Source organism: Stegostoma tigrinum, chromosome 6, assembly GCF_030684315.1.
Source record: "Stegostoma tigrinum isolate sSteTig4 chromosome 6, sSteTig4.hap1, whole genome shotgun sequence".
NCBI lineage: Eukaryota > Metazoa > Chordata > Chondrichthyes > Orectolobiformes > Stegostomatidae > Stegostoma > Stegostoma tigrinum.
In genome coordinates this window covers 70,680,547-70,693,858 of record NC_081359.1, presented here as the reverse complement: position 1 = coordinate 70,693,858, position 13,312 = coordinate 70,680,547, and the positions used below count along the sequence as shown (strand labels likewise).

The window sequence follows — 13,312 nt, the reverse complement described above, 5'->3', positions numbered from 1 at the left end:
TCCTTGATGAGTGCAACTCCAGCAACACTCAAGCAGCTTGACATTATTCATGATAAAATATTCTGCTTAATTGGCAGTTATCCACTCCATCCACCACAGATGCTCAGTAACATCAGTGTATGAAATATACAAGATGCTATACAGACATTCACCAAAGCTCCTTTAACAGCACCTTCCAAACCCATGACCGTCTCGAAGGACCAGAGTAACAGCATCGCCACCTGCAAATTTCACTCCAAGTTACATGCCACCCTGACTTGGAAATACATCACGATTCCCTCAGTATTGTTCGGTAAAATCCTGGAATTCCCTTTCTAAAAGCATTATGAACCTAACTACAGCACATGGACTGTAGCAATTCTTAGCTCATCACCATCTTCTGAAGGTCAACTAGGAATGAGAAATAAAGGCTGGCAAAGCCAACAACGACCATATCTTGTGAGTGAATTTGAAAAAAAAAGCTGGAAGCAAAGTTTCATTCTATTTATCATATTTTTAAGGGAGCATACTGTTTTTCAAGGCTGGGAGGTGTATAATGCAGTTTATATGTGCACTCTCCCTTGAAGAGCATTAGTCTGTCAAGAGAAGATACACAAAGTGCTGTCCTTCTCAGGCTGAATGCTGACCTATAGGATGCTCAAACATTTAAGAGCAATTTACAGGTCTATGCGAACAATGAAATGTTAAAGACTAACTGATGGAAAGGTAAAAAGGAGACATCTCATGACTTGCCTCAACTTGCTGCCTATCATAAGAAACTTCATTGCACAACACTCACATATCGCATGCTGCCTGAAACCTTAAAAACTGATTTAACATTAGCAGTTTGTAGTGTTAGTGCCTTGTCTCACGGCTGCTTTCTTTTAGGATAGGTGAGGTGGACCTACAAAATCGTAGATACTTGATAGTGGGATCACCCATAGATTCTAAGCATTTGGATCAAAACAAAATCTATTCAGCAACTGAAAAGTTCAAGGAATGCAAAAATAATCATGTCCACATATACTGTGACTGACCAGGGGCTCCTTACCATTCTTTTTTTCTATTCATTTGTGGGATGTAGTGTCGCTGGCTGGCCAGCATTTCTTGCCCATCCCTAGTTGCTCCTAAGAAGGTGGTGGTGAGCTGCCTTCTTGAACTGCTGCAGTCCTCCTGCTGTAGGTTGACCCACAAAGACATTGGGGAGGGAACTCCAGGATTTTGACCCAGCGACAGTGAAGGAACAGTAATATATTTCCAAGTCAGGATGGTGAGTAGCTTGGAGGGGAACTTGGAGGTGGTGGTGTTCCCAAATACTGCTGCCCTTGGCCTTTTAGATGGAAGTGGACGTAGGTTTGGAAGGTGCCGTCTGAAGATCTTTGGTGAATTTCTGCAGTGCATCTTATGGATAATACACACTGCTGGTACTGAGCATCGGTGTTGGAGGGAGTGGATGCTTGTGGTTGTAGTGCCAAAAAAGCGGGCTGCTTTGTCCTGGATGGTGTCAAGCTTCTTGAATGTTGTTGGACTGCACTCATCAAGGCAAGTGGGGAGTATTCCATCACACTCCTGACTTGTGCCTTGTAGATGATGGACAGGCTTTGAGGAGTCAGAAGGTGAGTTACTTGCCGCAGTATTCCTAACTTCTGGCCTGGTCTTGTAGCTACTGTGTTTATTTGGTGACTCCATTTGAGTTTCTGGTTATTGATAACCCCAGGATGTTAATAGTGGAGATTCAGTGATGGTAACACCTTTGAAAGCCAAGGGGTGGTCGTTAGATTGTCCATTATTGGTGATGATCATAGCCTGGCATTTGTGCAGCGCTAATGTCACTTACCACTTGTCATTCCAAGCCTGGATATTGTGTAGAACTTGTTGCATTTAAACACTGACTGCTTCAGTATCTGAGGAGTCACGAGTGATGCTGAACATTATGCAATCATCGGCAGACATCCCCACTTCTGACCTTACGAGGGAGGGAGGGTTATCAATGAAGCCGCTGAAGGTGGTTGGGTGGAGGACACTATCCCGAGGAACGCCTGGAGCTAAGATGATTGACCTGCGACAACCACGACCATCTTCTTTTGTGTCAGGTAGGGCTCCAACCACTGGAGAGTTTGTCCCTGATACCCATTGATTCCAGCTTTTCTGGGGCTCCTTGATGCCACATTCAGTCAAATGCAGCCTTGATGTCAAGGGCTATCACTGTCACCTCACCTCTGGAATTCAGTTCATTTTGTCCATGTTTGAACCAAGGCTGTAATGAGGTCAAGAGCTGAGTGGCCCCAGCAGAACCCAAACTGGGCATTACTGAGCAGGTTGTAGTTGAGCATATACAAATACCCACTGAAAGCTACACAATGAAAAGAAATCTCCAAACCCACGACCCACTTCCATCCAGAAGGACAAGGGGCAGCAGGTACATGGGACCCCCACCCCCTGCAAGTTCCCCTCCGAGCCACTCCCCATCCTGACTCGGAAATATATCCCTGTTCCCTCTGTGTCCCTGGGTCAGAATCCCTGGCATTCCCTCCCTAAGGGACACTGGGGACTGCAGTGGTTCAAGAATGCAGCTGACCCCCACCTTCTCAAGAGGGGCAACTAGGGACGGGGCAAGAAATGCTGGACCCAGCCAGTGATGGCACATCCCGCGAATGAATAAAGAAAAGCTTCCCACACCTTGATAATCCTGATAGCTTTCACGAGAGTGGGCTCCTCCTTCCCCAGCAGATGCGCTCTCATGTCAGGATCACATATGCTGAAGAACCTGGACTCAATGAGGGCGTTTGTCAAGTTTCATGGGATGGATCTGTGTGGCCACATGCATTCTCCCTGTACCCCCTGGAACGCTGAACAAATCTCCTGTGTGGATGTTCTGTGAGATCTCTAACCGGACTTGCCAGCTCATCACACTGTTTCCCTCGTTCTGAGAGCAAGATTATTATTCTCATGGATCGATTCTGTTGTCATTTTATAGTTTGCCAAAGCTCATAACTCCTGTAATTTACAAAGCACCCTGGATCAGAGACATTTTTAATGTCGTAGGCTGCGTCTCTTACACGGTTCCATCCAGCCCCTAGCTCTCCTACAGCTCAGAGAATCTATTTTTTTTTAACTGCATTCCGTTTCAAGCACACTGTGATTAACTGCTGTCTCTGGCTGTATACGGAGGCACTTGGAGCAGACAAATATTGCATCAAGCAAGCCCAGTACACTAAATGGGGGAGAGTAGGATCACGAAAAGACCCTCTGAAGAGCATCCCACCCAGACCCATCTCTCTGCTTCCCATGGCTAATCCACTCAGCCTGAAGATCCCTAGATACTATGGGGCAATTTAGCGCGGCCAGTCCACCCTAACCTCGCTCATTTTTTGGGCTGTGGGAGGAACCCAACGCAGACATGGGGAGAGTGTGTAAGCTGCACACAGCCAGTCACCCGAGGGTGGGACTGAGCCCGGGTCCCTAGCGCTGTGGGGCAGCAGTGCTAACCGCTGAGCCACCGTGCCCACTTGTTTGAATGATTCTTAAAGACAGGATTTAAATGTGTTTGGAGAGGCGAGGAATGATCAGGGATAGTCAGCGTGGTTTTGTGTGAGGGGTAAATCATGTCTCACAAACTTGATTGAGTTTTTTGAGGAAGTGACCAAGAAGATCGATGAGGGCAGAGCGACAAACATTGTTTATTTGACTTCAGTAAAGCCTTTGACAAAGTTCCACGGGGTGAACTGATTAATAAAGTTAGACCACATGGGCTTCAGGGGGAGCTGGCCAGTTGGATACAAAATTGGTTTAACGGCAGGAGAGCGAGGGGGATTGTGGTGGAGGGATGTTTTTCAGACTGGATCTGTGACCAGCAGTGTTCCACAGGGATCAGTACTGGGCCCACTGTTGTTTGTCATTTATATAAATGATTTGGAAGAACGTACAGGAGACATGGTTAGTAAGTTTGTGGGTAGTGAAGAAGGTTGTCGAAGATTGCAAAGAGATCTCGATCAGTTGGGTCATTGGGCAGCGGAGTGGCAGAGGGAGATCAATTTGGATTAAGGCGAGGTATAGCATCTTGGTAACACAGGCAAAGGGAGCAGTTAATATATTAAAAATAGGACCTTGGGTAGTGCTGTAGAACAGAGAGACCAGGGGGGTTCAGGTGCAAGATGGCGGGGTGTGGAGCTGGATGAGCACGGCGGGCCGGGCAGCATCTTAGGAGCACGGGGGCTGATGTTTAGGGCCTGGACTGATGAAGGGTCTAGGCCTGGAGCGTCGTCTTTTGTGCTCCTGGGATGCTGCTTGGCCTGCTGTGTTCATCCAGCTTCACACTTTGTTATCTTGGATTCTCCAGCATCTGCAGCTCCCATTATCTCGGGTTCAGGTGCTTAATTCTTTCAATATAGACAGAGTTTTTAACAGGGCATTCAGCACGCTGACCTCTGAGCCTGGAAATCGGAACGTCATCGCTGAGGCCTCTTCTGGAGTGCTGTGTCCTGTGCTGGTCACCCTCATACAGGAAGGATCTCATTAAACTGGAGAGGGTTCAGAAAAGACTTAGCAGGATGTTTCCGGGACTGGAGGGTTTGCGTTATAAAAATAGGCCAGAGTGTAGGCGGTAGATAAAACCATGAGGGGGAGAGATAATACGAATTGCAACAGTCTTTCCCAAAGTGGGGGAGTTCAAAACTAAAGGACACATTTTTAAGGTGAGAAGAGAGAGGTTTATAAAAGAAACGAGAGGCTTTGTTTTCACCCAGAGGGTGGTTCATGTGTGGAATGAACTGCCAGCAGAAGTGGGACAGGCAGGTACAGTTACAACATTTAAAAGACATTCGGACAGGTACGTGAACAGGAAAGGTTCAGAGAGATATGGGCCAGGAGCAGGCAGGTAGAACTAGTGTAGTTTGGGAATGTGGTCGGCATGGACTGGTTGGGCCGAAGGGTCTGTTTCCATGCTGTATGACTCTATCTATCTAAATCGAAACCCAGCTCATTTCCCCCAGAAGTGAGTTTCATTTAGATTCTCTATGGCTTTGTGAACTTGAAATTGCGCACTTTTTTGATTTCCTAGCAAAGATCCTGATGCTGGTCCTCTATTTCATCCCTGGAAGATTTCAGTTGATCCTCCATTTCATTGGCATCCAGAATATTCCCTTTGTCAGCTCCAGTTGTGAAGGGCACAGCTGGGCACAATGATCAATGCGTCAAGATCGTGGCGGCAGGGTCTGAAGTGTTTGCTCTGCTGACCTCCCTGCTTCTATCAGCACGCCTGATGCATCCATTTTTAATCTTTTTCTCTCTAACACCAAGTTCGTCTTACCTTCTTTTGGCGGCTTCAGGTAAGGAAGGAGGCTCCTATAGGCTGATTCAGCGGAAAATGGTATGGATTCAGCCATTCTTTGTGGCTGCGTCCTGGTGAGCTCTTCGACTATGCAGCTTCGGCAACAGCCTTGAGGAGGGTGTGGGCCTGGGATTCCAATGACTGGCCTGGGATTTCTTTCAGCATCTCCAGCAGCGGCCCAGGATTCCTGTGGTGGCTTTGGTGTCAGTCTGTGACTCCATGCAGCTTTTCTTCAGCATCATGGGCATCTGGCCCAGGATTCCAATGGGGCCGCTTGGGTCCTCAAGCCCAGAGCCATGAAATCGGCTAATTTCTTTTAAAATTTTTTTTATTATTAGGGGACTAATATTCTGAATTTTTTCATTCCTATTTTTCTAATTTATTACAGTGATTTTGTACTTTCGAATGTCTGTAATGCTGGACTTATCCCTTTATTTTTCTATATTTTCCCCTCAGAATTTGCATTCAAGATTGTACCTAGGTACCTTTGAATCTAAGATGGCGCCATAAGTGGTGACTTGTAATCCTTTCACTGTACTCATGTGAGTACGTGACAATAAAGCTAATTCAATGATGCAGATCACCATTTCTGGGCTGTAGTGCAGGCTGTACCAGAATTGTCCAGGCATCAAAATGTAAGGAGGCTTTATGGTCTTTTCCATTGGTGAAAGTATGGACAGAGTTGTATTTTTGTTCTGCATCAGTCTGAGGGTTTTGTAAAGGTTTCATGAGCAATATTTGGAGATGATAGCTCTTGCCTCCCAGCAGCCATCCCTTATGGAACAAAGACCTTGGAAGAAGGCAGGAACCTGCTCATATGCATGACGGCAGCTCCCAGAATATCTGGTGCATACTTCCAAAATCAGGCATCAATGGTCACAGATAAGTTGAATATTGATAAAATAGGAATCTTTTTCGTTGATGAACTCTACAAGGTGGTGACAAAGTTGCCTTAAAGTACCATGGGTGAAGTTTATATTTTTCCGCAGTTTAGGGACCCCAGCATTGGTGGAGAATTGATATCATGGATGCATTTGTGGATCAAGGACTGGAAGATGCCACACCCATGTCCAGTTGCTCCTTGAAACAAACTGCTGGCATAAAAATTAAAAGCAGCTGTAATCTTGCCGACCAATGGGATGGAACGGTCAAACCTTCTTTGTAAATTCAAATCCTACTCCAGCAGATGACAGCTCAATGATGATGACCCTGTACTCTTGTCTGTATCTGTACTGCTTTGGAGAGTTGTAGAAAATAAGGGTGAGGCCTGTAGGTGTAGGTTATAGCGATTCTGCTTGACCTTCTCAGTGGATCTTTACACTGCTCTTGCCTCTGGAGGTGTGATGCAGCTGATGAACATTGCTGTGCTTGCTGGACTTGATGACAGCATTGTAACTGCTCTGTCCTTAAGTGCCGTCTTTGTCTGTGAAACAAGGGCACAAGGAATCCAATAAGTGAGGTTTATATCAGATCCATGAGCCAACAATCCAAGGGCAATGTCAGAAAGAGAACAACATTTCTGTCGTGCCCTCATTTCAATCCCAGTGAAATGTCATGTTATTCCCTGATGTAATGCGAGTGGGGCCTTTGCAAGGAAGCCAATTTGATGGTGTCTGAAGTTCTGAGGTAGGTAACCTCACCCAGATAGATTATTTAATATGAAAATATTCATGCTACTCGTCCTGTCAATAAAGCGACGTTTAAGCTTCTCAGTATGTAAGTGTGCCAGTTCTGAAGTGTTTTGTTCCAGTGTCAGGTATAAAGTTTAAGTCAGAAATAGCAAACCCAGGTGAAACTTACAAGTTTACGACTGATCAGATGAGTAAATCTGACATTATAAGCAAACAATTAGTGCAAACTATGTAACGGCCATGATCGCTTGAAGCTATAATTTTTAAAACACGTACTGTGGAGAAGAATGACCTTCCAAATTATTTGCAATTTGATACCAGGGTGTCATTACTGAATCAGTAGATGTATGATTATGCAATTGTCCCTAGAAGGGCCCCAAATTGAAAGAATTATACTTTACTCACAAACAGAAAATCTGTAACTTAATCTGCTCACTCTGTATGTGCTAACAGCTATTTTTTTTTACCAGTATTGTGCAGCTGACTTGTAAAGATGGAACTATTTCAATTTAGTGCCCCTGTGAGCGACTTGTAGACTCCACCTGAGATCAAGAATGATTAGTTCCATCCCTCCCACCTCATTCTTCATGTTTTCTTTTGTGTTGCTGTCCCTAATTATATTTCAGACTCCCTGTTTCTGTTCAGTCCCTTTCTGTAACTATCTATATAGCCAAGTTACCTCCTGAACACATGACTTTGCAAATTGCCATGCAATGCTTAGGCAGAGGCCAGAGTGATGGTGGCTTGTGAAAATTTCCACTCCAAGACTCCCCTCTCCTCTGATACTCCTGAGATCTTGTCCTTCTATCTTGAATTTCTTTTTCCCACTGTTATCATTCCATTATCAACCAAGTCATCCCAGACCTGAGATACCTGCTTTCCCCAGGACACTATAAATGGGTCCCTTACTGTTAATGTCCAAATCGTCACGCCTCTTAAGAGTGATTTGGTAGAATAGTCCTGACTGAGAATGAACTAGCTCCAGACTTGTGTCTCCATAGTAATCCAATTGACCTACCTGTGATCCCTAGACTGGCAGCACTTTATAAATGAATTATTTGTGAGACTAAGCCAGCATTTATTACTCATCCTTAGGTGCCCTTGAGAAAGTAGTATGAGCTGCCTTCTTAACTTAAGATGGATGAAAAGTCACTGAAGCAGCTGAAAATGATTGGACCTATGACTTTATCCTGAGGAACGCCTGCAGATGTGTCCTAGAGCTGAGATGACTAACCGTGCCACCCTGTCTAATGATTTTGCAGCTGGGTCAGTGCTTAGCATTGCTGCCTCACAGCACTAGGGACCACTAGATTCCACCCTCAGGTGACAGGTTAGGTGGATTGGCCATACTAAATTGCCCATAGCGTCCAGGGATGTGCAGGCTGGGTGGATTAGCCATGGGGAATGCAGATTTGCTAGTGTACCCTTGATGCCACACTTGGTCAGTAATGGCCTTAATGTCAAGGGCAGCCATATTCACCTCATCTCTGGAATTCATCTCTTTTGTCCATGTTTGAGTCAAGGCTGGCATGAGGTGTGGAGCTGAGTGTCCCTTGCAAAACCTAACTGGATGTCAGTGAACTGGACTTGACCTTCAGGACTGAGTGTGGCCCAATTCTTGACTGCAAAGTCACTGATTCTCAGATTAGCACTTGCCTGACTGACAGACCCCCTGGACTGGAATGAAATGACACCTTTGACTAACCCTGGTGTTCTGCAAAGCTCTACATTGGGGAAACCAAGCAGAGGCTTGGGGACCACTTTGCAGAACACCTCCACTTGGTTCGCAATAAACAACTGCACCTCTCAGTCGCGAACCATTTTAACTCCCCGTCCCATTCCTTAGACGACATGACCATCCTGGGCCTCCTGCAGTGCCACAATGATGCCACCCGAAGGTTGCAGGAACAGCAACTCATATTCCGCTTGGGAACCCTGCAGCCCAATGCTATCAATGTGGACTTCACAAGCTTCAAAATCTCCCCTTCCCCCACCGCATCCCAAAACCAGTCCAGCTCGTTCCCGCCTCCCTAACCTGTTCTTCCTCTCACCTATCCCCTCCTCCCACCTCAAGCCGCACCTCCATTTCCTACCTACTAACCTCATCCTGCCTCCTTGACCTGCCCGTCCTCCCCAGACTGACCTATTCCCTCCCTACCTCCCCACCTATACTGTCCTCTCCACCTATCTTCTCCTCTATCCATCTTCGGTCCGTCTTCCCCTCTCTCCCCATTTATTTCAGAACCCTCTCCCCATCTCCCTCTCTGATGAAGGGCCTAGGCCCAAAATGTCAGCTTTTGTGCTCCTAAGATGCTGCTTGGCCTGCTGTGTTCATCCAGCTTCACACTTAGTTATCTCAGACCGGCTGATGGCCTGTAACTTATCACCAAACAGCCTATTCACTGAGAAATGATCCAGCCTGGAGTTCTGGATTATGAGGCCAATGACATCACTATTAAACCACCATTTTCCCCCAAGTGGAGGTATATCGAAATAAGGTAATCACCTCTTATTAGAGATAATGGGAACTGCAGATGCTGGAGATTCCAAGATAATAAAATGTGAGGCTGGATGAACACAGCAGGCCAAGCAGCATCTCAGGAGCACAAAAGCTCCTTGTGCTCCTGAGATGCTGCTTGGCCTGCTGTGTTCATCCAGCCTCACATTTTATAATCACCTCTTATTAGTTAGGTTCTGAACTCTCTGTTTAAAATATTGAGTGGAAAATCAGAAAATATTTTTTCTTGACATTTGAGTTTCTGATTTTTTTTCATTTTCACCATATTTACCCACCTTTCCCACCATTAAATATAACACTCAAAGTTGTGGAAAATTTTATCCAAATTCTTGCCCATGGTTTCTGTATATCTTAACAGTGGTTGCAGTGAGCATCTGGTAAAAGCCCCATTGAAATTAAAGATCACATCTTTTAAAAAATCCCAATGACTAAAATTCATCAACTGCATATGTACCTCAATAATAAAATGCAATTTAAATATGAAACATTTGCTCCTTTTTGAGGAATTTGTATTTAGTTTTTGAGGTTATAAATGATATTTAGAAAATTTGTTTTGCTGTTTGCAGGATACACAGCTGTTTAAGCATTTCAAGAATATGATTAATTTCAGAGGACAAGGAAACCCTCGATTTTTGATGAAATGTATTAACCCGATCGAGGTAAGAAAGTCCATGAGTGGGGAGATTTTCTGGGGCCTACAAGACCAGAAAACATGGCAAGCAGGGTGATTTAATTAGGTGGGAGTTGAAATGTTGCTGTCCTAATGACTGGTTCACACCGTCCTGTGGTGATTTCCTGCTTGTAAAATATTTGTATGTCATTCTCAAGGGCTGCAGAAAATGGGTAATAAATGCTGGCCTAGCAAGTGACAACCATATCTCATGAGTGGAATAAAAAAATCACTGGAGGCAGGATTTCATTCTATTATCATACAATCTAAATGCTGAGAAATTACAGAGGGATCTGGATGCCCTAGTGCAGGATTTGCAAAAGGCGAGTGTGCAGTACAAGTAATTAGGAAATCTAATACAATGGTATTATCTTGGAATCTCCAGCATCTGCAGTTCCCATTATCTCTGATACAATGGTATTGTTTATTGTGAGGTGAATTGCATGCAAAAGAAGGAAATTATGCTTCACTTATATAGGTCACTGGGAAGACCATATCCAGAGTGCTGTGTGCAAATACTGTGTACAATATTAGTCAGTGGTGGGTTAAGAGACAGTGGGCAAGTGGGAAGATACTGGGCTGGACTAGATTGTGTACAGATGCACATGCATGTCATCAGGCAGTCTGAACATAGAACGTAGAACTGTACATCGCAGGAATGGGCTCTTCAGCACACAATGTTGTGCCTAACGTGATGCCAAATGAAACAAATCCTTTCTGCCTGCCATTGATCTATATCCTTCCATTCCTTGTATATTCATATGCTTATCGAAAAGTCCCTTAAATGCCTCTATTGTACCTGCCTCCACCATCACCCATGGCAGTGTGTTCTGGACTACTACCACTCTCTCTGTATAAAAAATTGTCTCTCACATCCCCTTTGAACTTTGCCCCTCTAACATTAAATGCATGGATTAAACATTTCAACTCTGGGAAAAGATTCTGACCGTCAACCCCATCTATGCGTCTCATAATTTTGTAGATTCTATCAAGTCTCCCCTTAGCCTCTGCCACTCTGGAGAAAACATCCAAGTATTTCTAGCCTCTCCTTATAATTCATACCCTCTAATCTAGGCAGCATCTTTATAAACCTCTTCTGCACCCTCTCCTAAGCCTCTACACCCTTCCTGTGATGTGGCGACCAGAATTGCATACAATACTCTAAATGCAGCCTAACCAAAGTCTTATAAAGCTGTAACATGACATTCTTACTCTTGTATTCAATTCCCCTATCAATAAAGACAAGCATGCCATATGTATTCTATACAACCCTATCTACTTGCGTGGCTACTTTCAGGGAGCTATAAACTTAAACCCCAACATCCTTCCGTCCATCAATGCTGTTTAGAGTCCTGCCATTAACTGCATACTTTTCATTAACATTTGATCTCCCAAAGTGCAGCACCTCACTTACCCAAATTAAACCATTTCTCCACCCATATCTGCAACTGATCTATATCCCTCTGTATCCTTTGACAATCTTCTATTCTATCCACAACTCCACTGATCCTTGTATTGTCTGCAAACTTACTAACCCACCAATCTACATTTTCATTGCATCATTTATGCATATCATAAACCGTCCAAAGATGTGCAGGCTAAGTGGATTGGCCATACTAAATTGCCTGTGGTCAGGGATGTGTAGGTTAGGTGGATTATAGGGGAATGGGTCTGGGTGGGATGCTCTGAGGTCGGTGTGGATTTGTTGGGCTGAAGGACCTGTTTCCACGCTGTGGGGATTCTATGACTCTATGACAAACAGCAGAGGTCCCAGTACCGATCCCTTCAGAATACCACTAGATACAGACCTCCAGCCTGAGAAACACCCTTTCATCAATACCCTCTGTCTTTTATGGGCAAGCCAGTTCTGAATCCATGCAGCCAAGTCTCCATTTGCTGGCAACATCCGCTATCTAGGTCACTTTCCTGGAGGGATAGTTTCAGTCAGTGGGGCTACCTGCCAATGAGTGGGAGTGGGAATAGGAATAGATAAGCCCATCAACAAGGATTAATAGATTAACTAAAATCTATTTTGGGATGCTGGGTGGGAAATAGAACCTGTCTGCAATTGGCAATGAACACACACTCTGGACACGAATTGGCAAATGTGGGGAAATTCACTATGAAACTGACTATTCCCCACACAGTGTAAAGTTATCATTCCTGTTTGCACAGCATCATGCAGAAATTGGGATGCTGACTCAAAATCCAGAATACAAATCTTGTCCATTATCCCACCTATAAATAATGACACGAGATCCTTTGGTAAGTTTACATTTTCGTACGCTGTCTCTCAGTTTTCGGTGATCAGGGGTTCTGTGCATTGTAATAGCTTTCTGTGTCTTAAATAAAACATGGTCACAATTTGCACACAGATTGTGACTCTGCACAGTTAAATTTGAAACCTATACAGATGATGATTATAGAAAATTGAGATAGCATCATTGAAATTTATTGCTGGTACATATTCACAGGCAGAATTGCTGGATGGTGCTGCTGGAGTTCATGTCCGATTCAGACTTGGAGGAGTAAGTGAGCTTTGTTTTCTTTTGCACTTATGGGACATTGCACTTTTGACCATTCCAGTTTATTGGTGTGGAAATAATTTGGATGGTACATATGTTTGTTCATGAAATTAATTTATTTAGAAATAGTTGACTTGAAATTATGTTAACATGTAATGCCAAATATTTACATGGCATTTTCATTAGATCTTGTCTGACAATGCCCCGATGCTGTTGAACAATGTTGGTTCAGCAGAATGACACTTAATGTACTTTTGCAGTGCCTTTCAATTCCCAAAGTCTGGCAATTTGACATTCCAGTTGTAGGAGGATGACACGTTCACATGCCCCATGATGCCAAAATAACCACCGCCAAGTCTAGGCCATGACACTAACCTGCATCTTCACCTTAGTAAAGATTAATCTTTCCAGTAAGAAATTACCTTACTTAGTACACCAGTCTCCAAGTATGCAGTAGTTGCTTGTTTGGAGGAAGATGAGATCCAAACTCATCTGAGTAAACTTTATTTATACACAGATGATGCTAAAAGAAGCCATTTTTTTCTGGAGCCCTACAGACTCAGACACTACAGTTTTGTACAAACCAGTTGCTATCCTAGAATAAAGGTAAAATTAAGCCTTTACTCAACATTATGATTTGGGTCAATAAATCCATGCTGT

The 13,312-nt window shown here is 44.2% G+C and overlaps 1 protein-coding gene across 11 annotated transcripts in view; it reads left to right on the top strand.

The window, feature by feature from the left end:
- c6h11orf65 (chromosome 6 C11orf65 homolog) overlaps positions 1–13,312 on the top strand; it is a 65,783-nt gene that overhangs the window by 34,822 nt on the left and 17,649 nt on the right. For 9 of the 11 annotated variants that reach the window (XM_059646650.1, XM_059646648.1, XM_059646646.1 and 6 more), the window contains exons 4-5: positions 10,024–10,116; positions 12,602–12,655. In XM_059646650.1, the coding sequence (XP_059502633.1) occupies positions 10,024–10,116; positions 12,602–12,655 (147 nt within the window). Of the gene's footprint in view, positions 1–10,023; positions 10,117–12,601; positions 12,656–13,169; positions 13,259–13,312 lie in introns of all 11 variants that reach the window. The other 2 variants (XM_048532999.2, XM_059646647.1) reach the window with 2 other exon arrangements.